The 24,357-nt window shown below is 47.8% G+C and overlaps 2 protein-coding genes across 15 annotated transcripts in view; one reads left to right on the top strand and one right to left on the bottom strand.

The window, feature by feature from the left end:
• Nucleotides 1-1,777: 1,777 nt before the first annotated feature.
• Nucleotides 1,778-10,160, top strand: SYT15B (synaptotagmin 15B). 4 transcript variants are annotated; one of them, XM_010993368.3, is made up of 7 exons: nucleotides 1,778-2,052; nucleotides 2,822-2,964; nucleotides 3,884-4,179; nucleotides 5,477-5,650; nucleotides 6,112-6,232; nucleotides 7,219-7,398; nucleotides 8,290-10,160. In XM_010993368.3, exons 2-7 carry the CDS (start codon nucleotides 2,832-2,834, stop codon nucleotides 8,430-8,432), a joined length of 1,047 nt encoding a protein of 348 aa, XP_010991670.3. In that variant the 5' UTR covers nucleotides 1,778-2,052; nucleotides 2,822-2,831; the 3' UTR covers nucleotides 8,433-10,160. The 4 variants fall into 4 exon arrangements, with proteins under 4 accessions (XP_010991670.3, XP_010991669.3, XP_064344046.1 ...); XM_010993367.3 differs by lacking the exon at nucleotides 1,778-2,052 and adding an exon at nucleotides 2,080-2,299 and having other exon boundaries at nucleotides 5,477-5,644; XM_064487976.1 differs by lacking the exon at nucleotides 1,778-2,052 and having other exon boundaries at nucleotides 2,389-2,964; nucleotides 5,477-5,644.
• A 5,080-nt stretch (nucleotides 10,161-15,240) lies between these two features.
• Nucleotides 15,241-24,357, bottom strand: part of SHLD2 (shieldin complex subunit 2) — a 77,077-nt gene continuing 67,960 nt past the window's right edge. For 9 of the 11 annotated variants that reach the window (XM_031461007.2, XM_031461008.2, XM_031461006.2 and 6 more), the window contains 3 exons: nucleotides 21,664-21,892; nucleotides 19,502-19,617; nucleotides 15,241-16,273 (listed from right to left, as the gene is read on the bottom strand). In XM_031461007.2, the coding sequence (XP_031316867.1) occupies nucleotides 16,101-16,273; nucleotides 19,502-19,617; nucleotides 21,664-21,892 (518 nt within the window). In that variant the 3' untranslated portion in view covers nucleotides 15,241-16,100. Of the gene's footprint in view, nucleotides 16,274-19,501; nucleotides 19,618-21,663; nucleotides 21,893-24,357 lie in introns of those variants that run through there. The other 2 variants (XM_064487972.1, XR_010381906.1) reach the window with 2 other exon arrangements.

Here is a 24,357-nt window from a genome sequence, read left to right as displayed (position 1 = left end):
GGGTGACAGTCAGAGGCACAGCGTCCTGTAGCCAGCACAGTAGCTGCAGGGACAGTGAGGACAGGGAAGGGCAGGCGAAGGGCTTCTTGAAGGAGGAGGAGATGCTGGAGATTCTGTTGTAGGAAAATGGGGTGCAAGAGGACTGCCATGTCCCAGGTCTCAGGGATGTGCCCGCAGAGATGCTATGTGTGCACATTCCTCGACGGGGAGCACGCTGGATGAGAGTAGGCTGCGGGTCAAGAGGGCCTTTATGGGAGCCTCTCTGTCAAAGCTGTGTTCACCAGCCTCGCTTGGCACAACCCCTGCAGTCTGATAATAATCACTACAAAAATAGGGACTGTGGGTGCAGAGAGGGACGGAGGCCCAGGGAACGCTGCCCTCGGTCAGATAATCACAATAGAGGCTGGTACACGCTGCGCTCCCCCACCTTGGGCCAGTCACCGATCTAAATGTCCCTTATATACGTTAACCCTAGAGAAGGGACTATTATTAACCCAACTGAGGAAAATGAGCCCAGAGTGCTAAACTGTCCCAAATCACACAGCTGGCGAGTGGCAAGAGTTGGAACCTAAGTGCTCTGGCTGCAGAATCTGCGCTCTCCAACGACCCATTGCTTTGTCCACTGAAACAGGCCAAAGAGTAAACGAGCTCCCCACCGCGCGTGGAGGGTCTGAAGGCTCCCGGGAGTACAGAGTATGGGTCAGAGCTGGGCCTCAGCCTGCAGAAGATCTGCTGAGGGTGGAGGCATATTGCTAGTTGGGAGGGGGACGGCATGTGCCAAGGCCACCAGGTGTGAAGGGCCAGTTGTGGAGCCATCTATTAGCTGCGGGCGGAGAAGGCTTTACCTCTGCCCCGCGAGGAGCCCCGCGGTTCCAGGAGCGCACGGTCGGCTCGGCGCACCTCCGGGGCCACCGCCTGGGCTGGGCCAGGGCGGAGCTGCGGGCTCCGGGGGCTGGGTCCTTGATCCCGCCGCCACCACTGACCAGAGCGGGACGAGGAACCGCCCCCGGCGTCCGCCCGACGGCCCCCGCTCGGCGCTTTAAAAGCCCGCCAGGCGGCGGTGGCGGCGGCGGCGGCGGTGGCGGCGGCGGCGGCGGCGGCGGCGGCGGCGGCGGCGGGAGGCGCGGAGACCGCCGAGACCGAGCCCGGGCCGGCGCCCCGACGGCCGGCCAGAGCAGCCCCATGGCGGGTAAGTGCCCTCCCCTCCTCACTCGAGCTCCCAGGGCCCTACCCCGGCCCCTCCGCCACCCGTTGCAGCACTTCATTCCGCTCCGCGCGTCCTGCCAGGGCGCAGCCCCTGCCCTGCCCCTAGCTCCTAGCGGGGTGCGGGGATGGAGAGTGGGGCCCTCTCCTCGCAGACAGTTGCAGGTCAGGAGGTGTGGGAGTCTTGCCTATCACCACTCAACCCGGTCAGACCTCGGGAAGCCCCGCGCCCGCTCGTGACCCGAAGAAAGGTCAGCAGGCGCCGGCTGGAGCCTCCCAGGTCCCCGAAATTGTGAGGTGCAGGTGCCAGCAGCAAAGCGGTTGTGTCTTGGTTTCTCACACTCGCTGCTCCCATCCTTGTCCACACCCCCTTCACCGCCTCCCACCAACTCCCCTAAGTGGGCTCCCTGTGATAGGGGGTTGATTGGAAGAAGCCGCTTTTAGAGAAAGTAACAGAATTCAAGAAAGAGTCCAGCCTCAGCAGGTTCCAGGACCCAAAGGATAGGGTTCTGAATGCCACCCAGGGCATCACCCCTTCCCAGACTTTCCTTAAATACATGGTGTCCATACTCAGTTCACCATTAAGCCTGAGCAGAGTCCAGGGAAGATGAAGGTTATGGTAAGAGAAGTTCTGATTTTCTGCGCAGAAGCACGAGGAAATGGTTCATTTCAGCCAGAATCACAAGCCCAGGGCCAGCAGCTTTCCAAGGGAAACCAGAAGGCTCACCAGGGCAGTAGGACCCCAGAAGGAGTCCCAGCAGAGCCCAGCCAGCAGTAGTCCTCTCTAGCAGACACAGGAAACCTTCTGGTCCAGCCGAGGAGTTACTGCCCAAATTCTACCCCCAGCAGGTCAGTGGAGTGGCATTTACTAGGCATCACAGTCCTGGTGGTGTCTGCCCCCAGAGCAGGTGGCGCTGGTGATTGCGGGCATCCCTGGGGGGCTGCTGCTGCTGCTGCTGTTGATCGGGGTGAGCTGCTGTCTCTGGAAGAGGTTTGGTGCCACATTCACCTATGAGGAGCTGCCCGGGACTGGGGTTCCCTCCAGCGTGCAGTGGGACAAGCTCTGCCCACTGGGTGCCAGGACCCAGACAAGCAGGTGAGGCTGGCCTTGCTCCCAGCTCTCCTGGTGGTTTCCCTGGGAGAGAGGTGAGGAAGGAAAGGTCTGTTTATAGAGCATTTGCTCTATGACGGCAGCATGCCAGATGCCATCACAAAGAAACCCCAGCATCCTCACCACAGCTATGGGGCAGGCATTATGAAGCCCATTTTCCAGCTGGGGAAACTGAGGCTCAGAGGCTATAAATAACAGGTCCAGAGAGCACAACTGGTAAGTGGCAGAACCCAAGCAGGCCGACTCCAGAGGCGGTGCTCCTTCTCCAACTCACCACAGCTGTGGGCAGGCAGATGCGTCAGCTCTGGCTGTGTGTGTGTGTGTGTGTGTGTGTGTGTGTGTGTGTGTCCCGGTGAGGGCCTAGAAAATGATGCTGTTGCCTTCTCCCGGCTCCTGCTGGCTTTTTCTCCTCCAGCACCTGGCCCTTAACCCTTCCAGGCTGAGTGCTCAGAGGCCACATCATTCATTCACTTGCTACCTACATGTCATCTCACTGCCTCTGGACAGGCCACCTGGTATGCTGTTCGTGGTGCCCCCTTCCCTCCAAAGCCAAGACTGGATGGCCCTGAGCAGCAGAGTGTGGGCCCAGGTTCCACAGGACCCCCGCCCAGCCCCGGAGCTCCTGCCCCATGCCACTGGCAGCAATCTTGGTGAGTGTGCCCATCGAAGCCTGCCCAGGGTGGACCCATCTGCTTTCATGGGCCTGGCTCCAGAACAGAGCCTGGATGGGCCCAGGGATGCCAGAGTTGCCCAGTGACCACTCTTCCCAGGTACCTGGGTTTACCAAGTGCCTGCCACCCCCCATCCTGGGCTAGATATGGCCTCATGTGCCATTTTGGAGTTGGACCGCACCATGCCTCTGTGGAGGAAGGGATTATAACCCCATTTTACACATTCATAAACTGAGGCTCAGAAGGTTAACAGTGCCTTGCCCAAGGTCACAGAGGCAGTAAGCAACAGATCTGGGGTTGGAACCCCACTGTTCCCAGGTGTGGAACCTGCACTGGGTCCTACTCCAAGATGACAAGTTGGCCAATCCAGAGGGCAGAATTGTGGAAGCCGAGCACACAGCTTTCTACCCACCTCTTTGCTCAGGAACAACCCCTCAGTAATCAACTAGTCCCTTCTAACTGGAAGAGGAAGAAAAGAGGCAACACTTTATCACTGAGACATCTTCTGGACACCACAGAAAGGAGCAAGGCCAGGTCCTGGGCACTGTGCACCCCACCCCTGCAGGCCCTGACCTCTGGGGATGGGGGTCAGTCACCAGGACAGGGGCTGAATGAATGCTGTGGACTCTGTTAGGGGCCCCAGCTGGGAGCAGGCCTGGATGTAGAATGCCTTAGTGCTGAGAAGGCCTCTTGGGGGCGCTGCACTAGAGAGAGGGGCTGTGTTCAGTCTGGAGAAGCGAGTCTTGTGAACGTGGTCCGGAGAGGCCAGGGAACTGTCTAGTCAAGGCTCAGCCAAGGAGAGGTTGGGCCAGGAGGGGTCAGCGGAGCCCAGAGCTTGCTGTCTCCCACCGCCCTGCCTTCCTCTGGGCCGCCAGTCCTCCCAGCCCCTGTATTGTAGGAGACGCGTGCGTGGTGGGGACCATCAACCCAGAGCTCTACAAGTTCCCAGGGGACAAAAGTGAGACCAACTTCCCCGAGGGCTGCCTGGGGCGGCTGTGGTTCTCCGTGGAGTACCAGCAGGAGGCGGAGCGGCTGCTGGTGGGTCTGATCAAGGCGCAGCGACTGCAAGCCCCCTCTGAGAGCTGTAGCCCCTTGGTGAAGCTCCACCTGCTGCCCGATGAGCGCCGCTTCCTCCAGTCCAAGACCAGACGCAGAACCTCCAGCCCACAGTTCGACGAGCACTTCATCTTCCAGGTATGGCCTCTGGAGTGGACAGGGTCCGGTGCCTCTGCCTCCTGGGAAGAACAGACATTGTGCAGGAGAGCCCCAGTCTCCCAGGCTAGCTCAGGCCCTGCGACTCCCAGGACCCCCGTGCCACAGGCTCTGCTCTACCCCGCCTGCCAGGTCAGGGTGTACAAGAGCCCTTAGCCTTGATGGCAGGGGCAGATGAGAGATCTGAGTGATGAGGGGCAGAGGGCTGGGCTCCTTCTGTCCAGCTTGCCCAGAGGTAAGAAAGGAAGACATATTCTTAGAACACCCATTGAATGCCAGCCCCTGGCCCATAGGGTCCGGGGAAGCACGCCAAAGCCTGGGAGCATATGAGCTTTCTGGCAAAGATATTCATGAAGGCAGAGGGTGAGACACCAGCCTCGGGCCTCACCTATCCCATCAGAGGCAGGGCAGGACCCGAGAGCCATCCTGCAGCAGGTGGGTGGGCGGGCTCAGGGCCTGGAGGTGCGGAGGCTATCCGGGCACTGAGCCAAGCTCACAGCGGCCTGGGAGCCTCAGCAGGTGCCTGGGGCCCTTATGGGAAGCCAGCAATCAAGGGCTGCTGAGAGGCCTTGGACAAACATTTTTAAGAGCAGGGCAGCGGGCTGGCTGGCAAGGTAAGGAGAGGCCAGTAGCATCTGGAAAGAGTGTGATTTTGCCTTCTTCCAGGGCTGAGAGCTGAGAAGAGGGGTGGCACGGGGCCCAGCCCCCGGCTGTCCTGCTGGGGGCGAGGCCGTGAGAATTCACAGGTGAACCTGCTCCTCTCGGGACAGCAAGGTCCAAAGCAGGAGACTTGCTGACCGGCATGGTCATGCCCACATGCTCACTTTTCTTCACCCATCACTTCCCGCCCTGTCCCCGCACCAACTTGATCCAGCCTCTTTGTGCTTTAAGGGGAAGGGGAGGGAGACGAGGAAGAGAAGAAAATCAGTATTAGTTAACCATCTGCCAGTGCAGGGGCTGCTCACACTTTTATGTGTCAGCAAATCACTTGGATGCCCTGTTAAATTCTGGTAGATTCTGCTTCATGGATCTGGGTGAAGGCCAAGGTCTTGCATTTCTAACAAGGTCCAGGGGATGGTGGGTGCTGCTGGTCCTTGGACCATACTCTGTGGGGATACTGTCCCCAGTGCTGCAAAGGGTCCCCTGAAGACACCTGGGTTTGGGGTATGCAGGTCCCTGGTTGAGACACTCTTCACAGAAAGATCCTGTGTCCAGAACAACATACCACACCATCCCCTGACCCCATGCCTGACCCTAGCCCGGTCCTCATGTATCCCAGGTGTCCAGCAAGAGCGTCACCCAGAGAGTGCTGAGGTTCTTGGTGTACCACGTAGACAGGCAGAGGAAGCACCAGCTCCTGGGTCAGGTGCTGTTTCCCCTGAAGGAGATCCTGGAGAGAGACGGCCAGTGCATCATCTGGAGAGACCTGGAGGCCGAGAGCCTGGAGGTACAGGTCAGGGTCACCACACAATGCCATCATGTGTGTCAGATTACCGTGGGCAGCCAGCTGGTGTGGCCCTGCACCTGCTGGCTAGCGTCAGCCCTCAGCATACTGCCTGCCACCCCTACAAGTGTGACTTTGGATGGTGGGCCTAGGGCTGGAGCTGCATGGGACGAGGGTGAGGGTGCGTGGAGCCCTGCCTGGGCAAGGGGGGAGCCTGAGGCTCTTTTGCCCTGGAGATCAGATTACCTGAAGCATTCCCAAAAAACCCATGTTTGGATTCCCATGCAGATCAGACAGCTGTGAAAGGGGTCCCCCCACCAAATGGACCAGCCAAGGGAAATACCCACTCTTCCCCCAACCCCCAGGAAGGACTGGAGCTCCTCAGAATAGGCCTGGGAATCCCCCAGACCCGGGTTCAAATCTTCAGCTCTCGTCCTTACTACAGGGTGCTTTCTTCCTGACCTCCCCAGCCTCCCTCCGAATTTGGCGACCTCCAGTTCTGCCTCAGCTACAATGACTGCCTGAACCGCCTCACGGTGGTTGTGCTTCAAGCCAAGGGTCTCCGGCTCCAGGAGGATGCCAGTTTTGTCAGTAAGTCTTTCTCCTGGGGCAAGGCCAGCCAGGGAGCTTGAGACTGGGAGCTGGAGTCTGGGCCTTCCCTTCCTCCGCTGCACCCCGCCCCGCCATCCAGTTTCTTCTTGCATCTGGCTGCTGAGAGCATCACTACCCACCTCCCTGCAGTTGTGGTGTGAGAAGCTGCTTCCTTATGTTGAGCCCAAGGCTGTATCCCCTTGGCCTCAACCAAGACCCCTATGACCCTGGAAACCAAGTCTGCCCCTCGCCTTTCCCAAGGCAGTGTCTGGTCTCCTTGAACTCTGCTCCCTCCCTCCACCCCTTCCCTTCTGTGAAGGTTCTGATTCCTCCGGGAGGGATGGGGAGGGGTGGGGCGAGGCCTCCCTGTGCTGGGGGCAGGGGGTAAACCGACAAAAAGCTTGACACTGGAACCTGGGAGCTGGAGGAGCGGAGGCCCTGGTCTTGCTCTCCCCACATGCCTTGCCCCCACAGGGTCCCTAGCAAGGTGGTGGTCATCGGTCCCCTGTGCTCTCTGCAGCTGAATCACTGTGAGCAAGCCGACATTCAACCTTCCAGTGTGGATCCAAAACCCATTTAAGCTTCCCTCCCCAAAAAACTTGGCCTCTGAAGGAGAAGGTGTTTAAGGGACGCAAGGAGGCCTGAGCACCGAGCAGGCAGGACCCTCCCCACCTCCCGGTCCCCGCAATGGGGAGCGATGGGAGTGGTGCCAGGCTCCAGTACCAAGGGCCAGCCGAGCCGTGGGTGCGTTCAGGAGGCAGAAAGGAAGGAAGCGGAAGGGTGCTGAGCATTTCCTCGGCTTTAAGGCAGTTCACTAATCAACCCCGTTTCCTCTTGGAACGCCCTTTGGCTGCGGTGGCTGTGAGTAATGGGGTCCTGGCGCCCAGGCTGGGCAGGTGTCCCCCCTCCCCGAGCCGGACCCTTCACAGGCTGGAGTCCTGGCCCCTGCATGCCCCTCCCAGCCCGCGGTCTGCTCTGCCCCTCAGGTGTGTTTGTCAAAGTGTCTCTGATCAACCACAACAAGTTTGTCAAGTGCAAGAAGACTTCGGCCGTGCTGGGCTCTGCGGACCCTGTGTACAACGAGACCTTCAGCTTCAGGGCCGACCCCACTGAGCTGGACACGGCCAGCCTCAGGCTGACAGTGCTGCAAAGCGCGGAAGGGGACAGTAAGGCTGCTCCCCCTACCCCGGGCTGGGAGGGACAGTGGGCTGAGGAGGGGCTGTTGTGCATTCAGGAGGCTTGGACCCTTTGGAGGGAGCAGTAGGGTTTCTGTGGTCCACCCAAGGAAACTAGCGCTCAGAGAGGCTGAGATACTTGCTTGAGGACACAGAGCTTGCTCATGAGAGAGCTGCGATTCCCACCCAGCTTTATTCCAGTTTGATTGTCCGTGGCCCCCAAGAAAGAGGTTAAACATGGCCTCTGCTACCCGCTCCTGGGGCAAGTCACCAGAGTGGTCGAGGGGCAGCATGGCTACCTGCCACCGGCCAAGTGACCTGGTACCATGGGTCATTATGTGCCCTGTGTTGCCTTGTGCCTTCTGTAATGGCCTTGAGGGTCCTGGGCAAGGTTCAGGGTGGATGAGGGGGTGGAGTTATCCCAGCCAGCCCTCCACCACTGCCCCCCCCAACAGCGTCCACTGTCACTGAGACATAGCTGTCTGGCCAGCTGGTCTCATGAGCCAGAGCTTAAGACCCTTCTCCATGGTGGTTGTTGGTAGGTGAAAATTATTGTTGAATATTCCCTCTGAATGTACTGGTGGGCTGACGGAAGCTGACTTCATTCTGGAGGGGCCCCTTTCTTTCATGTGAGGCTGATTTGATGGCCCACAGGGAGGTGGGAGCAGGCTGTCCACCCGGGCTCCTTTTCCCCACCAGCTGCAGTTCCAGAGCAAAGTCAGGCTCTCTTTGGAGGCCATCAGCTTGTGATGAAAGAAGGAGGGGCTGGCTACTTCCTTTGAGGGGAGGAGTGAGTGAGAGAGGGAGGGGAGGCACTGGGAACCCCTGAGATGATGTGGCTTCTGTGCTCCAGAGAGTGACAGTGTTCTCCCTCCCCCGCAGAGAGCCACGAGCTGGGCCGGGTGATGGTGGGCCCCTACATGTACACCCGCGGCAAAGAGCTGGAGCACTGGAACGAGATGCTTAGCAAACCCAAGGAGCTGGTGAGGCGCTGGCATGCGCTCTGCCACACCACGGAGCCCTGACCTGGGTGGGCAGGGACCTCGGGTCTGCTTTACAGCCAGGCGTGACAGCCATAGGCTTGGACACTGCATCCAGCATTGCACTGGGCTGCAGGGTCATGAATGCTGTTGTGCAGAAGAGAAGAGGGGACAAGAAAGCCCCGGCTGGGGCAGCGGTGTGGCTGGTGGGTTACACCTCTCCAGCCTGAGAGGCCCTCGCAACTCACTCCATCCTTCTTTACCCGTGGGACTGCCTGGGCTGAGAATCCTGGCTCCTGGTCATCCCAGTCACGACTTAGATCAGAATCTCAGGTGTTCAGAAGAAATATTCTCCTTAGGGACAGCATAGCTGTGTATGCTGTGTGGAAGTGCCGGGTAAGCTTGGAAAGCTGATAATGGGTCGCTTCTCAGCCTACACTGTTTCTCAACTGTGGTTTATCTGCCTTCTGCCTGGAGGCAAAAACAGACTGCTCTGCAGGAAATAATGAGGGTCGGAGGAGATGCCTAAAGCGCTTACTTCAGTTGGTCTACAATAAAAAGCACAGCCTGAGAACTGGGTTCGGCTTGCATGTTTGGGATCATCCCAGGATGCTCGGGCAGCACAGTTTGGGAGAGCGAGCTCTCAGGGATCCAGACTCTCTATAGCTTCACACCTGCGGGAGAATGCCGTGAGCAGCTGCACTGGTACCCAGTGGTGGAGAGGTTCTCAGCCTCCGCTCCCTGGGCCAGATGAGAAGGGCCTAACTTGTGCATTAGGTCCCTCCCCAGGGCTGTGTCTAATCCTGCCCCATATCATGTCAAGTCTTGCCCCCAGCCTACCCTCCCCAAGACCTCACACCGCTGGTCTGCTGCTGATTTCTGTGTCTCCCAGGTTAGCGTTCAGCTCCTGGGGCTCTCACTTAAGGCAAGAAATGGTGAAAGCTCGCAGCCAAAGCAGGGCCCGCAGAGCTGAGGGCTTTTCTTTGTAAACCTAGCCGTTCTGTCATGATTACTGTGTTGTGGTAGGTGTCGGTGTAAAATTGATGAAGATGGAAGTTCCCACAAACCACCATCATCAACTCCCCATAAAGCTGTACTCAAGGTCACCGGCAGCCCTTGGGCTGGTCACTGTTACTTAATGGGCAGTTTGTGTTTTCACCTCTGTGCTACTGAACTTGCAGATTCAAGCCCCATTACTGTATAAGTAAAGCAATACTTAAAACAGTAAGTATCATCTCTTACACACTGAAACAACTTCAGCAAGAGAATGTAGTGACTGTTGCCCTCGGTCTGTGCCTCTTTGATGGCACTTTCAATCTCTGTCAATGCACTGATACAAGCTTTGCCCGACAGTGGTCCGTATGCAGTACTTTGTGTTTGCTTTTCCTTACTTATTTCGTGTGCACATTTTCAATGTAGTCCACACTCCAGGAATTTCTAATAGTGTCAGGGCACACATGTAATAGGCATTCTCTATGTGTTTGTATAGCCAGCTACTAAAACGGAACTGTTCCCTTTTCACCTGGAATCCTGAGACCATAGGTGCCAACCATCCCCATATTTCAAGGGGAGGTTCATGCCTTTCCACAGCCACTTGGAAAAGTTGGTAAGTGTCCCCTTCGCATGGACGGGTATGTTTGACTCACAGTTAAAAAATCTCAGTGGCAAGAGACTGGCAGGCTCTCTGCTCTGATGGGGAGGTGAGAGATGCTGTATTGGGTTGGCCACTGTCTACAGACTACCATTGAAAACTACTATTAGCTAGTCTTTCTTACTGACAAAAAATTATTAATAAAATACTTCAGCTTTTTAAAAAAGTATATTTTAAATAATTAAATATTTAAAAGTATATTTTAGTCTTTTTTTTTTTAATGGTGGCACTGGGGATTGAACCCAGCACCTTGTGATTGCTAACCATGAGCTGTATCCTTCCCCCCAATTCCACGTATATTTTACACCTAACAAGGCATGACTAATTTCACTGTGTTCAAATGCTCATTTATATTCACCACGTGTTTAATCTTTCTCTTGCTTTTTATTATTTTTCTGCATTTCTGGGATTCTACCTGAGATCATTTTCCTTCTATCCGAAGGACTGTCTTTAGTATTTTTTTCTAGGGCAGATTTGCTGGCAGCAAGTTCTCTCAGTTTTTGAGAAATGTCTATTTCAAATTCATTTTTAAAGGATATTTTTGTGGATATAGAATTCCAGGCTGACATTTCCTTTTCTCTTAGCAGTTTGAAAATGTTATTCGAGTTTCAGAGTTACTTTTGTGTGTCTCCCTTTTATCTGACATCTTAGCTCCTCCAGTCCCAGCTGCCTTGGCAACTCCAAACTCCAATGTCTTGTTCCTCCAGCTCCAGAGACTCTGCTGCCTTTTCCAACTCTTAGCCATGGCCCTCTGTCCAAACACTCAGCCTCTTCACTAGAATCAGCAAGTTTCCTGAAGGGAAAAGTGTTTTACAGAATGTCAGCCCATCTCCTTGCATTTTCCTTCTTCTGAGATCACAGCCCACCAAATGCTAGTCAACTGGGCAGCTCTTCAGCAAAGAGGTTTTCTGTATTTTATTCAGGTTTTCTAGTTGCTCTCAGTGTGAACAAAGCTCTGCCTCAAGCAGAAAAACAATTATTTTCTCAGAATTCTTCTCCCAGAAAAAGAATTCTTGGGCAAAGAGTGATTTTCTACAGTGAATTTGATGGCACAAGTTACATAGCCTTCTTGGGAGACTGATAAAGCTAAAAGGAGAAACATTGCTTGTATCAGTTAGCTACTTTTGTAATAGTGGCGCATAACAAACAATCTCAACATCTCAGTGTTGTACTAAAATGCACATTTATTTCTCATACATCTGTGGGTCCGTTGAGTGTGGGCTGATCTAGGTTAGGCAACTTATTTCAAGCTGTGAGCCTGGTCAGGCTCAGGTCCTCCCCTAGGCCTGCTCCAACTTTGTTCATTCTGAGCACCCACTGAACAGGTGGCAGCTACCCAGGGAAAGCTCTGTTCATAGGAAAGGCAGAAGAAGGGCAAACACATTTCTACCCTCTGCTTGTGTTGTGTCTCCAGTATTCCACTGGCTGAAGTAAGTGGTGTGGCCAAGTTCAAAATCATGGGGCAGGGTGGTAAACTACACCTTTTTTTGTGAGAGGCACTATAGAGCACCATGGCAATGGACACAGCTACAAGGAGGGGTTAAGGACTGGGGTGATAATTCACTATACTGCATTGAAGTGTCCTAGAAATGGGGGACTCCAAGGCCTGTGCTTGGCCTTCTCAGGCAGGTGAAGTCCCTAAGGAGGAGACCTCACTGCCTCATAACTGCTGCCAGGTCTTGAAGCCAGTGCTGCCTGTTAGGTATCCCATAGTGATGACTGGCTGGGATTTGCACAAATTCTTTGCTCAAATTACTACAGGAGCCTCGAGCATCCTGCTGTCATAAGTGAGAGTCAAAGGAAGAAACAAATTTTTTTAACCTTCTTTCCGCTTTCTAGTCTCACCCAAGTGCCTCACATTTGGCAAACTCAACCTGGAACCCTGTCTGTAAGAGTGTCTGGAAAACATAATTTCTAGACTTCCATTTCCAGAAAATGTAATATAAAGACCCTTACAGGGGAAGGGGATGGTGCTGTGTGCCAACCTGCTCTCTGGGGCAAATGTGAGTCACAGGAACCTGCAGAAACAGGAGGCTCTTGAAGAACCCATGTGAGTACTCCAGCTCATAACTGGTCACGTGGGACCTCTCCTGCCCCTTAGGTGGCCTCCTTCCTGTACCCCGTTTCTGCCCCTGTGCAGATGCTCAGGAATCCCTGTTAGCAAGGTGGGGAAGGAGGAGTGGATTCACGAGGTGGAGAAACAGGAAAACAGGGCTCTGTGCCCATTTCCTGCTGCTGCCTGCTTTCGGCAGGAGCCTAGGTGAGGGCAGGAGGGAAAGGGAAGTGTAAACTTTAAATGAAGTTGGAGGTTTGGACCACTACATGAGATTGGACAGATTGGACATTTCAAGTGCTGAACACTTGGTCTGGTTTTGCAACTAGAAGTTACAGGAAAAATGTGTTGTTACACAAGAGTGATCAAAAAGTCATGGGACTTGCCCTAGATTTTATCCAAAGGACAGGGAGAAGCTACCTGCCAAGCAGGTTTGAATGGGTCACTGGGGAAAAAAAAAAAATGAAGTAGTCAGTCTGCTGATTACATTCCATGAGCCTGGCTCCTTCCACATAATGGATATATTTCTTAATTGAATTTAGTGTGCCCTCATGAAGACAGATTGGACTATCTGCCTAATATGGTTTTTCCCCTAATTTTAAAGTATGGAATTATTTGCTCAGATCACCCTTTTACTTTCCCACTCTTAGCAATGAGGAAAGTGCGCATCACCACTTCTCAGGCCCCAGAACTAGGAAGTGGTGAAGCTGGAATTTGGATCAGATTCCGGATGTCTAAAAATGGTATCGTTATTACACACTGCCAGAGAGACCACGAAAAAGAGAGAACGTGCGGTGCTGTCGCAGTCCCACAGCCTGGGGTCCGTTAAAGGACCTAAGTGCCTATTAGATAGAGCCGCTTCTGTTTGTGCATCTTTAGTTGCTAGTGAGCATGTGCTTTTCTCCACCTCTCGTACCTGTCTTTCTCCCTTCTTCCCTCTCAGTCCTTCTGTCTGTGTAAATTATCTGTTCACCTCCACTTGATGAAGTAAAATCCAGCAAGTGACCAGATTTGACTCCTATCTGCCCTTTGTTTTGGATGATATGCTTTTTTTCGGTTTGCTGATTGACAAATCTGATGAGACAAACTTGCAGGGAGTGGATGATAGTGGGATGGTGTCGTCCAGTTACAGACCGGATGGGGGCCTGGAACTGGTGGTCTCCTCGTCAGGAGGGCCAGGGGAACATGACTGACAGGCCACACCAGGGATGCAGGCTGGTAGAGGGCCAGCGCGTTCAGGAAATGGGGCCGGAACAGAGCGCCACCTGGTGTCCCCGCACCCATGTCCGGACTGACGTGCTACTGGAACTGGCAAGAAAAGCGCCGGCCTCCTTCGTGTGTCTCTAGTGCCCTCTACTGTTCAGCATCGTGCTCACTGCGAAGGAGAGACACGTGAGGGAATTCCGTCTGTCTGCAGAACACATATTGAAGAATGAATTTGGACTTAGGAAGAAGTTGGTAACTGGTAAACCAGCCTTCCCAGAATCTTCCTGTGCGGGCTCCCAAACACTACCTCTCCCTCTCCACCAAAACATCAACTAACCTGATTTTTATGGCAATCACTTTCTTGCTTTTCCTACCTCACTACGCAGCCTTAAACCCTCCAGGTTTTTTTTATTTTGCTTTCTTTTGTTTTAAGTTTATGTAGAGAATCAGAAAGCAAGCATTCAAAAGCAAATGGGACCTAATTAAACTTTTAAGCTTTTGCACAGCAAAGGAAACCATAAACAGAACAAAAAGACAACCTATGAAATGGGAGAAAATATTTGCAAATGATGCGACTGACAAGGGCTTAACTTCCAGAATATATAAACAGCTCATACAACTTAATAACAACAACAAAAAAACAACCCAATCCAAAAATGGGCAGAAGACTTAAACAAGCAATTCTTCAATGAAGACATACAAATGGCCAATACGCACATGAAAAACGCGCAATATCACTAATTATCAGACAATAGCAAATCAGAACTACAAAGAGGTATCACCTCATACTAGTCAGAATGGCCATCATTTAAAAGTCCACAAATAATAAATACTGGAGAGGGTGTGGAGAAAAGAGAACCTTCCCACACTGTTGGTGGGAATGTAGTTTGGTGCAGCCATTATGGGAAACAGTCTGGAGGTTCCTCAAAAAACTAAAAATAGACTTACCATATAATCCAGTAATCCCAATCCTGGCATATATCCAGAGGAAACCTTAATTCAAAAAGATACATGCACCTCAATGTTCAAAGCAGCACTATTTACTATAGCCAAGACATGGAAACAGCCTAAATGTCCATCGGCAGATGACTGGATAAAGAAGATGTGGTATATTTATACAATGGAATGCTACTTAGCCATAAAAAGAATGAAATAATGCCATTTGCAGCAACATTGATGGACCTGGAGATCATCATTCTAAGTGAAGTAAGCCAGAAAGAGAAAGCAAAATATCATATGATATCACTTACATGTGGAATCTAAAAAATAGACACAAATGAACTTATTTAAAAAATAGAAACACTTACAGACATAGAAAACAAACTTACGGTTACCAGGGGGAAAGGGAGTGGGAAGGGATAAACTGGGAGTTCGAGATCTGCAGATATTAACTGCTATATATAAAACAGATAAACAACAACTTGCTACTGTATAGCACAGGGAACTATATTCAATATCTTGTCATAACCTACAATGAAAAAGAATATGAAAATGAATATATGTACATACATGTATGACTGAAACATTATGCTGTACCCCAGAAATTGACACATTAGTCATATTCCAGTACCTCTAGATACACACTCGAGCCAACTCTTTCTCTGCTCCCCTTACCAGGTGCTAGATACAACCTTGGCAATCATTTGACCTAATCCCCTTATCCTCCCCATGAATTAACTTAGTTACTTATAAAGCACTGGTTGGTTCCTACCCTTTTTCTTTTTCTTTCTTTCTTTTTTTTTTTTTTTTGCTCCTGTCAAAGATCCCTCTAAGGTTTTGTTAGAAGCTACAGACCCTTCTCCACAGAAAAAGGTACTTTTGCGTGTGTGCACTCTTATACAACCTTTTCTGCATATTGTTTTGATGAGAATCACAAAACTCCTGAGGTTCATTTATAGGGAAACCAAGTTTAAAAAAAAAAAAGCTTCAATTAGAGAAAACAATTTCAATGACCCAAAAGAATTTTATTAAAAATACACCTAGTAAAATAAACCTGCTCATTTTATTATGAATTTTGTTATGTTCAAGCAATATCACCCATCTGTTAACACTCGGCATACTCCAAACTTCCAAGTTAAGTACTGCCCCCTGTTTCCTCCCTGTTGACTACCATCTTCTGGGAGCTGCTGCTACAGTCGTAATGAGAGACTAACTGCTAAGTGTTTGCTGGGAAAGTAAATTCAGTGAGGCACTCAACTCCTAGAAATCAACTAACAGTATGACTCTCTGCCTCCCCTGACGACGAGCTGAAACACAATCACGTTTCCTTCATTTTCAACGCTTCTTTATGGAAAGACGTACTCATCTGGAACTTGTCTAAATGTAGGCTTATGTGAACTATGGCCATATAAAGTTGTGATTAAGGAAATCCTTTTGAGTCTGTAGTTTATTAAAGTTGGAATAAGGAAAGCACTTCGAGTTTGTGAGCAGAGCAGAAAAGCAATTCCTGAGTAAACGCTCAGCTCTGCATCCCAGTGCTTCGGAATGGAGGTACTAAACAGAGTGATTCTTCAATTCCCAATGAAATTTAACGTGTTGCCTTTATTGCTCGATCATTTCTCTAGAAGAGAGAAAGGGAAAGCCCAAAAACCAACCAAACAAAAAAAACTCACAGAATTTTCTTAGTGGGGGGGGGATTTTAATTAACATATTTAACACAATTCTCTTTATAAAATATACTTATTTTAAAACCCTGAGGGAAAGCCCTGTCATTCATTTGGAAAGACAGATCATCTCAGTACTCTTCCTTCAAGTGCCTGCTGTTCCCTCATCTGGGCTCAGAGGAGAGCCGGGGATGCGGGCTTCACATTGTCGGATAAAGATCCAGGAGAGAGAAGTCCTGTTGCAGTGGGTAGCTGTTTTCATCTAAGACAAAGAGGCTCTGCATCTTCAGGACCCAAGGTGCCCCGCTGCCTGCCAACAAGGAATGGAGCAGGTCCGCTGCGACCATGCGGTAGGTCACCTCTGAGGGCGGGGCTGAGGAAGAAGGAAACAAGCACAGCTCTTAGCATCCCTTCCAGGACGGAAAGGCTCACACTTGACGGTGGGTCGTTGCCCTTGGTTTCTCAAGTCCCTAAGCCACTGTGAATGTCTCTTTCTATGCCTGCTCTTTCTAGTCACAGGTTACTCTGGAATGATGGCACACGATTCCCGCTGATCTGAGAGAAGGCACAGATGATGCACTGCTCAGACTGACGGCACTTCCTAGGATGGCACAGCTGTTGCCTTCTTCAAATGATAGAAGGAAGAACTGCAATTTATATTTTCCTAAATTAAGCCTGAAACAAAACGAGTGTGTCCACTTCAGAAAAGTACTTATATTTATCCAGTCTATAGCTCTTATCATAGTTATATATACATTATATTTATTGTTCATATAATAGAACCCTGAATCTGTTACTTAATGAATGTCAAATCTTGATTATATAAAAATACTGAAATGATAGATAGATATGTCATTATATTCTGCATTTGTCCTATTGAAACCGAGTAGGACCCTGTGGGGATCTCCTGGGCACAAAAGCCTTTCTGTGTCTGTTTCTTATTCGCGGGACAAGGGCTTCAGCCTCCTGGACCTCCCAGAGTTCCGAAGGGCAGATTCAAACGGTTGCTAATCAGAGAAGGGAACACGGAAACAAAGGAGGTGCGATCAGGAAACTATAGTGCAGCTATTAAAGCAGAATTCTGGTTCCTCCTCAGGGGATACACATAACCATATCTTTGAGTTCTTCTGCAGGAAACTAAGGCCCCCACCCAGGTGCAGGATGGCAACTTCGGGCTGAGCACAACATTCCTGGGACACTGCCCAGTTTCCTCACCACCAACCAATCAGAAGAAAGTCACACATCCTGCAGCCCTCGCTCCAAATTTTGCCTATAAAAATTTCTCCCCAAAACCCACTGGGGAGTTCAGGATTTTTGAGCACGAGCCACCCTTTCTCCTTACTGGGTCCCACAGTAAGCCTTTCTCTGCTCCTAACTCCAGTGTTTCAGTTTGTTTGGTCCCACTGTGCGTCTGGCACAGCACTGTGTTCAGTAAAACTATACTCTCCCTCTCATTGTTTTAGGACATCTAATCAAGTCATTTAGCAGGATGCCCAATACTAGACTGACAATGCACTATTATCAACTGTGTTCAAACTATACCAGTTCCCTGACCAACACCATCAGCCTTCCTTGGACTGGGTCTACAGACTCCGGGAGGGCCAATGACATGTCGGTGGAGGGGTAAGGATTCCCCACAAAACTTAAAATGTTTGTATTTTTCACTTTCATAAGCTGAAAAAAAATCAAGGTTAGTGATAATCTGAATGATCTGATGAACACTGTATAATTGGGACCCACAATTTCACTTATGGTTACAATTTAATTAACAACAAGAAGTATGACTTGAATTCTCTTGGGAATGGGCAAAACACAGATGTACACTTGACTTGAGGATGATGAGTCTCTGAGAAATCAAGAATGACATTATACAAAAAATGAAAAGGCCGAAAATACAAGAAAGAATACCAAGAAAAGCAATGAAAACAGCAAAAAGAATGAAAATTAACAAAGTGAATAAAAAAGAACAGAGAGGCTTCTAATTAGGACGTAGAAAACTGGGAAGAGAGTGGCTCTTACCCTAACAATGATTAGAAAAAGCTGAAAAAGCTACAAAATCACAATCTTCTTTAACCTACAAGTGAGCCAAGGCTGTGCAGCTGCCAAGACCACAGTGAAAGGAGAGACAGAACAGGAGCATGGGTTTTCGGGAGGGTCGAGCTCAGAAAGAAGGCAGTCCATTAAACAAGCAAGAATGAAGAATGTGCTTGAAGTTTGGATGAGTTTCTAAAAGCCAAGCATGGCCCAGCGCCCTGTGCGGCCTTGCTGGCTTCTCTCACCCCACCAGGTGCTCGCAAGGCTGGACACAGGACAGGACATAAGAGAAAGCGTCCAGCTGCGGTAAAGGCCTGGAGAAGGGCAGAAGCTGCCCCGAGGAAAAGCACAAAACACCATTCAGCATGACCACCTTAAGGAACAAAAGCCTTCATCTTGCCCAGGCTACAGGTAAAGAGGAGAGAGAGGGAGGAAAGATGAAAGGAACATCCCTGGGGAAGGGGCAGGACCACACAAGCCCCACCAAAGGCACAAGGCAGAGCTTGGCTGCCGTGGCTGGAGGGGCAGGGTCGCTGAGAAAGCACCCCACCCGAGACCCAGAGACCCAGGGCCTGCGTAAGACCAAGGCTGGACCAGAGTCAAAGAGAATCACTCCTGCCCCTCCCTGCAGGCTAAGATGCACCGAATATCAACCAACAGAGCCTGAACAGTCTCGGGATGTAAAAGAACATGGAGAGAAACTGTCTCTGAGGCCCAGGTGCAGAGTGAAGGGATAAAGCTGATGGTGGGGCAGGATTATTGGGGAAAAGTCTCTGGAAAACCGCTCCCCACCATGAGCACAAGATAATGTTGGATAATCTGAAGTCAGTGGTGACCTGAAGGTAACCATGGCAATAAAAAACCTCAAATCCAACTCGGTCTGACAAGATTAACTCTGTCTGCCGCCCTCCACCCACCCCCACCCCTAGTAAAGGTCTAGGAAAACAAGAGTGCCCGTTTCCAGGTACAAATATTGTTTACCTCAGTTTGTATTATTCTATGTGCAATGTTCAGCATTCAAGCAAAAATTAAAGAAAAAATAATCCACTATTATGAGACAGAGCAAATCAACTGAACCAGATTAACTCTTCTGCTTAGAGAGCCTAAGACTAATGTGGAAAGGATGGAGTTTGATCATCTGACCAATGGGTTACCCTCACTTCCTGGTCAGTCACTGACTACACCTCCCAACAGAGCTGAAGATCCTGCAAATCCACTCTACCAACACCGGACAATCTTCATACATGGACAGGTGTCCCACATTCGTTTACTTAACTATTCTAAAACAAAGGTCCTAGTGTTTTTGCTTACTGATTGGGAATTTAGAGCAAGAAGGGGATCAGGCACTTACTTCCCTCTCATCATGCGCTGAGACAGGTGTAGAGCAAGTCTTGCCTTCTGACTGACTTAGTCTTGTGTTTCACTCAAGCTAAATTCTGCTTTTACACTGACAGAAAAAAAGCTTAATTCGCAGCATAGTGTTCCTTCTGTTCCAGTATACTGTCTATACTCCTGAAATAAGTGGTTTTACCAAGAACCACCTCTCGAGGGCATGCTGGTATCTTACCTATAACTCTGTTGAGCCAGTCAGGAGAAATGTTGAGAAGAATCTTCTCCACCAGCTTTGATCCTACGTGCACGCAAACCTTATATATTCCATCAACTATGGTCATTAAAGCTGGCCTACAAAAGAGTAAACAGCACACGTCCTTCAAAAAGATCTCCAATTAAAGGAATGTTTAAATGCAGTATAATTTCAAACATCACTGGGTTTTTATGCAGGGCTAATTTTAATGACTAAAACAACTTGAGGATGTTCTGAAACATCCTAGAAATAGAAGGGCTTTTTAAAAAAGAGTTTCAGGTGATACATTAATAAATGTTATTTATTCCATACTCATTTTAAATTTTCAGATACTAATATAAGAAAACATTGATTTACATTGTTGTGTAAGTTATTTTTGGAAATCAAATAAAAATGATAATCACATATTTCATAGTCACAACTTCAAGCTATTTTTTCCCACAGGAGTCTTTCTTACCAAAAACAAGCCGTTTTGCATTAGTTGATTTGGAATATTAAAACAAAGTGCACTGTACATTATAATTTGATATCAAAATTCTTCTGTGCTTTTAAATTTTATTTTCTCTAATTGTGACAAGCAAAGCACACTTTCATATTAACTTAATATCTCCAGTAAATTTTCCTTCTGAGGTGTATACAGATTATTAAGTTTGCACCAATAAATTGTCATTCTCATTCATAACTCAGTCTTCTGTGATTTTGGTTACCCTATCCAAATAAAATGACAAAATTGAATGTTTTTAAAAAAAACTGTTTTGTGTGCCAATAAATAGGGAATTAGATAACTAATTTTCAGTCCATCATGTAATGGAATACTATGTGGCTGTTAAAATAAATGAGGAAGACTTACAAGTGCTGTTAGGGAAGGAATGCCATGATATACTGTAAGGGGCAAACAACATGAACAAAACTATATGAATAATATTATTCTATCTATATACTTTTAAAAGAAACTCCTTTAAAAATAAATTAATTATTAAAAATAAATTGAGAACAGAATTTGGGAAGACTCACGAATGTAGGGGAATTTAGCGTAACAGCTAAAACATGACTACTGATTTTCCCTCCAAAAACCTACTTCCCCTTTATCCACCTGATGATTCCATGTCCTTTCCTATTCTCTTTCCCCAGGCTCTCTTCCTTCCTCTATCCTTTATTTCAACAAATACATCCTCAGTATGTATATGCACCATGCAATGAGCAAAACACTGAGTGCACACTAGTGAATAAGACAGATCTTGTTCCTTTACTCAAGGAATTTAAGAGTTTAGTGGGATAGAAAGTAAGTTATTCAATGATGGTACCAAGGTGATTCAATGGGGATAGAATAGTCTTTTCAACCAGTTGTGCTGGGACAACTGAATATCCACATGCAGAAGAATGAAGTTGGACCCCTTCCTTACACCATACACAAAAATTAACTCAAGATAGATCATGGACGTATATGTAAGAGCTAAAGCTATAAAATTCTTAGAAGAAAATATTGGACTAAATCTGCACGATCTTAGCTTAGGAACAATACCTTTCTTAGATATGGTGCCAAAAGTACAAGCAACAAAAAGAAAAACAGATAATAGAAAGTGTTGACAAGGATGTGGAGAAACCAAGTCTCACACGTTGCTGATGAGAATGTAAACTTGTGCGGCAGCTTTGGAAACCAGTTTGGCAGTTCCTCAAAAGGTTAAACATACAGTACCACACAACCTAGCAATTTTACTCCTGAGTGTACACCCAAGGGAAATGAGAACACATGTCCACAAAAAAATGTGTACGTGAATGTTCAGAGCAGTATTATTTGTAATAGCCAAAAAGTGGGAACAATCCATATGCCCATCAATTAACGAATGGATAAATAAAACGTGCCACGTCCAGACTATGGAAACCAAGGAAAAGTTTTCTTCAGTATAGCTGCTTAAAGGCAATAAAATCTCCCAATTACTGTTATTTAAAAATTCCTGTTATGAACACCGGAAAAATTTTGCTTTCGTAAGTAGGTATTTATCACTCAGGAGGAAAAATTTATTCTCTTAGATTAGCTTTAGTTAGTTCTCATTAGAAAGAACTGATATATGTAATTCTTTGGTCATTTCTAGTCCTATAATAATGAGTGTTTTCCATCCAACGGGCTGGGTTAGTTGCCTTACCTATAGTGTATTTTCCTCATAGTAAAAGGCAAGCAGCTGAAACACTGTCTGTAGATCTTGTTCTCATCTGTTTCTAGTTCCAATCCACATTTTGCACAGCCGGTGTAAAGAATATTGGGAAGAGAAGAATAAATACTCTCCAGAGAACTGTGAGCATTTAGAATTATCTTCTGAGAGGCTGCAATAGGAAACACGAGCTCTAAAATCTGGGCTTTGATTAGAATCACTCCTATAAAAGACAAACAAAAAGAAAGACAATAAATTAGGAGGCCAAAACTGTAACTGTAACTTACAAACATGGTTAACTACACAGTTGATTCACAGTTACTTAGAGGAAAGTATACACTTGACGCCTAGTTCTTGATCTTGTCTCCACTCCTTTCCTGGACAGTCTCACTCACTTATGGCTTCAGTATCTACCCTAGACTGTATAGGTTTGTCGACTGAAACAAATGCACAGCCTAAAAGTTGAGAGCAATGTTTTATTTGGTGGACATTTCTGAGGACTCGAACCCCTTGAAGCCCGGCATAACAGCCTCTCAGATGGCTCTGAGGGACTGCTCCGAAGAGGCAGGGGAGGAGCTAGGATATATAGGAGTTTTACAACAAAGACCAGGTAGTTGGAACATTAAAAGATTACTTGTTAACTAAAGAAAACCAGGCATCTCAAGTTAAAGAATTTAGCGCTTTTCTATGTATGGGAGGAAGCAAACATCTGGGCTCATTGAATTCATTCCTTTGACAAGCACCTAGCTACCTAGGGCCAGTATCCTGTCCTTTCTTATTCTGAGTCCCCTCAGAGTGCACCATTGTGAGTGGCTGCAAAGGCTGGGCTGCAGGCTTGTCTTCCCTGGGGGGTGGCAGTAGCCGCTGATGACTTGATGGCTTCAGCATTCTTTGTTTACTGAGATGGTTTGCAGTATTTTTCATTCACAAAACTTATTATAAAGCTACAGTAATCAATAGTGTGGTATTGGTGGAAAGAGAAACAAATAGATGGATAAAACAGAAGAGAAAGCCCAGAAACAGACCACACATGTGGACAATTGATTTTGACAAAGATGCAAAGGCAATTTGCCGGAAAAATGATAATCTTTTCAAAAACTGATGGTTGAACAGCTGGATATTCATACACTAAAACAAAAACAACTTTGAGCCATACCTCATACTATATATGAAAATTAACTCAAAAAAGATCATAAGCCCAAATTTAAAACCTAAAACTAAGATCATAAGCCCAAATTTAAAACCTAAAACTCCAAAACTTTCAGAATAACAGAGGAGATAAATTTTTGTGACACTGGTTTACGCAAAGATCTCCTAGAAAAGATGCCAAAAGTACAATTCATATAAGAACAAATGGACAAACTGGACTTCATTAACATTTAAAACTTGTGCTCTTCAAAAGACCTGGTTAAAAGAATGAAAAGACAAATAACAGACTAGAGCAAAGACAAGAGAAAGATAAGCAATATATTTGCAAAGAGTATATTACCCAGAATATAAAAAACTTTCAAAAGTCAGTAAAATAATCTACCCAAATTTTTTTTAGGTAAGCAAAAGATTTCAACTGACACTTCATCAGAGAAGATATATGGATGGCAATTAAGTACATAAAAAATGTTCAACACCATCAGCCAATAAGGAAATGCAAGTGAAAACCGCAATGACCTATCACTAAACACTTTTATAATGGACAAAATTAAAAAGAATGTCCATATCAAGTGTTGAGGCGGGTGTGGAAAAAAACAGAACTCTCATACACTGCTGGTGGAAATGCAAAATGGTACAACTGCTTTGGGAAACAGTTTGGCAGTTTCTTTAGAAGTTAAACATATGCCTACCATATAATCCAGCTTTTGACTCAATTCCTTGGTACTTACTGACGAGAAAAGAAAGACTATGTCCATATAATGCCTTGTAGTACTTGAATGCTTATTCATTCAAAGTTTGAAGCTTTATTTATAATAGCCAAGAACTGGAAACAACACAGATGTCCATCCACAGTAGAACCAGTAAACAAATCATGGTGTATTCATATAAGAGACTAGAAAGGAATGAACTACTGATATGCACAACCACGTAGATACATCTCAAAGAATCTGTTAAGTTAAAGGATGCCAAACAAAACAGTGTACATGCTGCATGATTCCATGTATGTAAAATCACAGAAAATTCAAGCTAATGTCTAGTGAGAGAAAGTAGATTGATTACCTGGAAGGATTCCCAGGGCAGGGATGAGGGGAAGGAAGAGATTACAAAGGGGCAGGTGACAGTTTGATGACTCTGATGTTTTCACGGGTTTCATGTAAAAACTCACCCGTGTGAATGTGCACACTTAAAAAATAAGGGTGGTTTCCCATATGAAAATTATACTCCAAAAACCTTGTTAAAATTTTTTAAAAATCGGACACTCTGAGCCACACTTGAAAAGCACTAACTCTGAAATATCCCATTAACTGCGTATGCCACAACTCTTTCACTTCTGTGAATAAACCAAAAGGGGGCATAGCATGGTAGTGAAAAAGCCCAGAAATACAGCTGAGAATCTTACCATGAATCTCTTAGGAGCTACAACCTATTTTGGGACCAGATTCTTTTCATTAGAAAAACTAAAAATAATCTTATTTCACTTAAACCACATCTAGCACTTAGTAAAATCTAAAACCATCTATAAGAGTTTAGAAAATTATT

The sequence above is a fragment of the Camelus dromedarius genome, chromosome 8, assembly GCF_036321535.1.
Source record: "Camelus dromedarius isolate mCamDro1 chromosome 8, mCamDro1.pat, whole genome shotgun sequence".
NCBI lineage: Eukaryota > Metazoa > Chordata > Mammalia > Artiodactyla > Camelidae > Camelus > Camelus dromedarius.
Note: the sequence above shows the minus strand (reverse complement) of the source record. Positions and strands in the feature narration are given on the sequence as shown.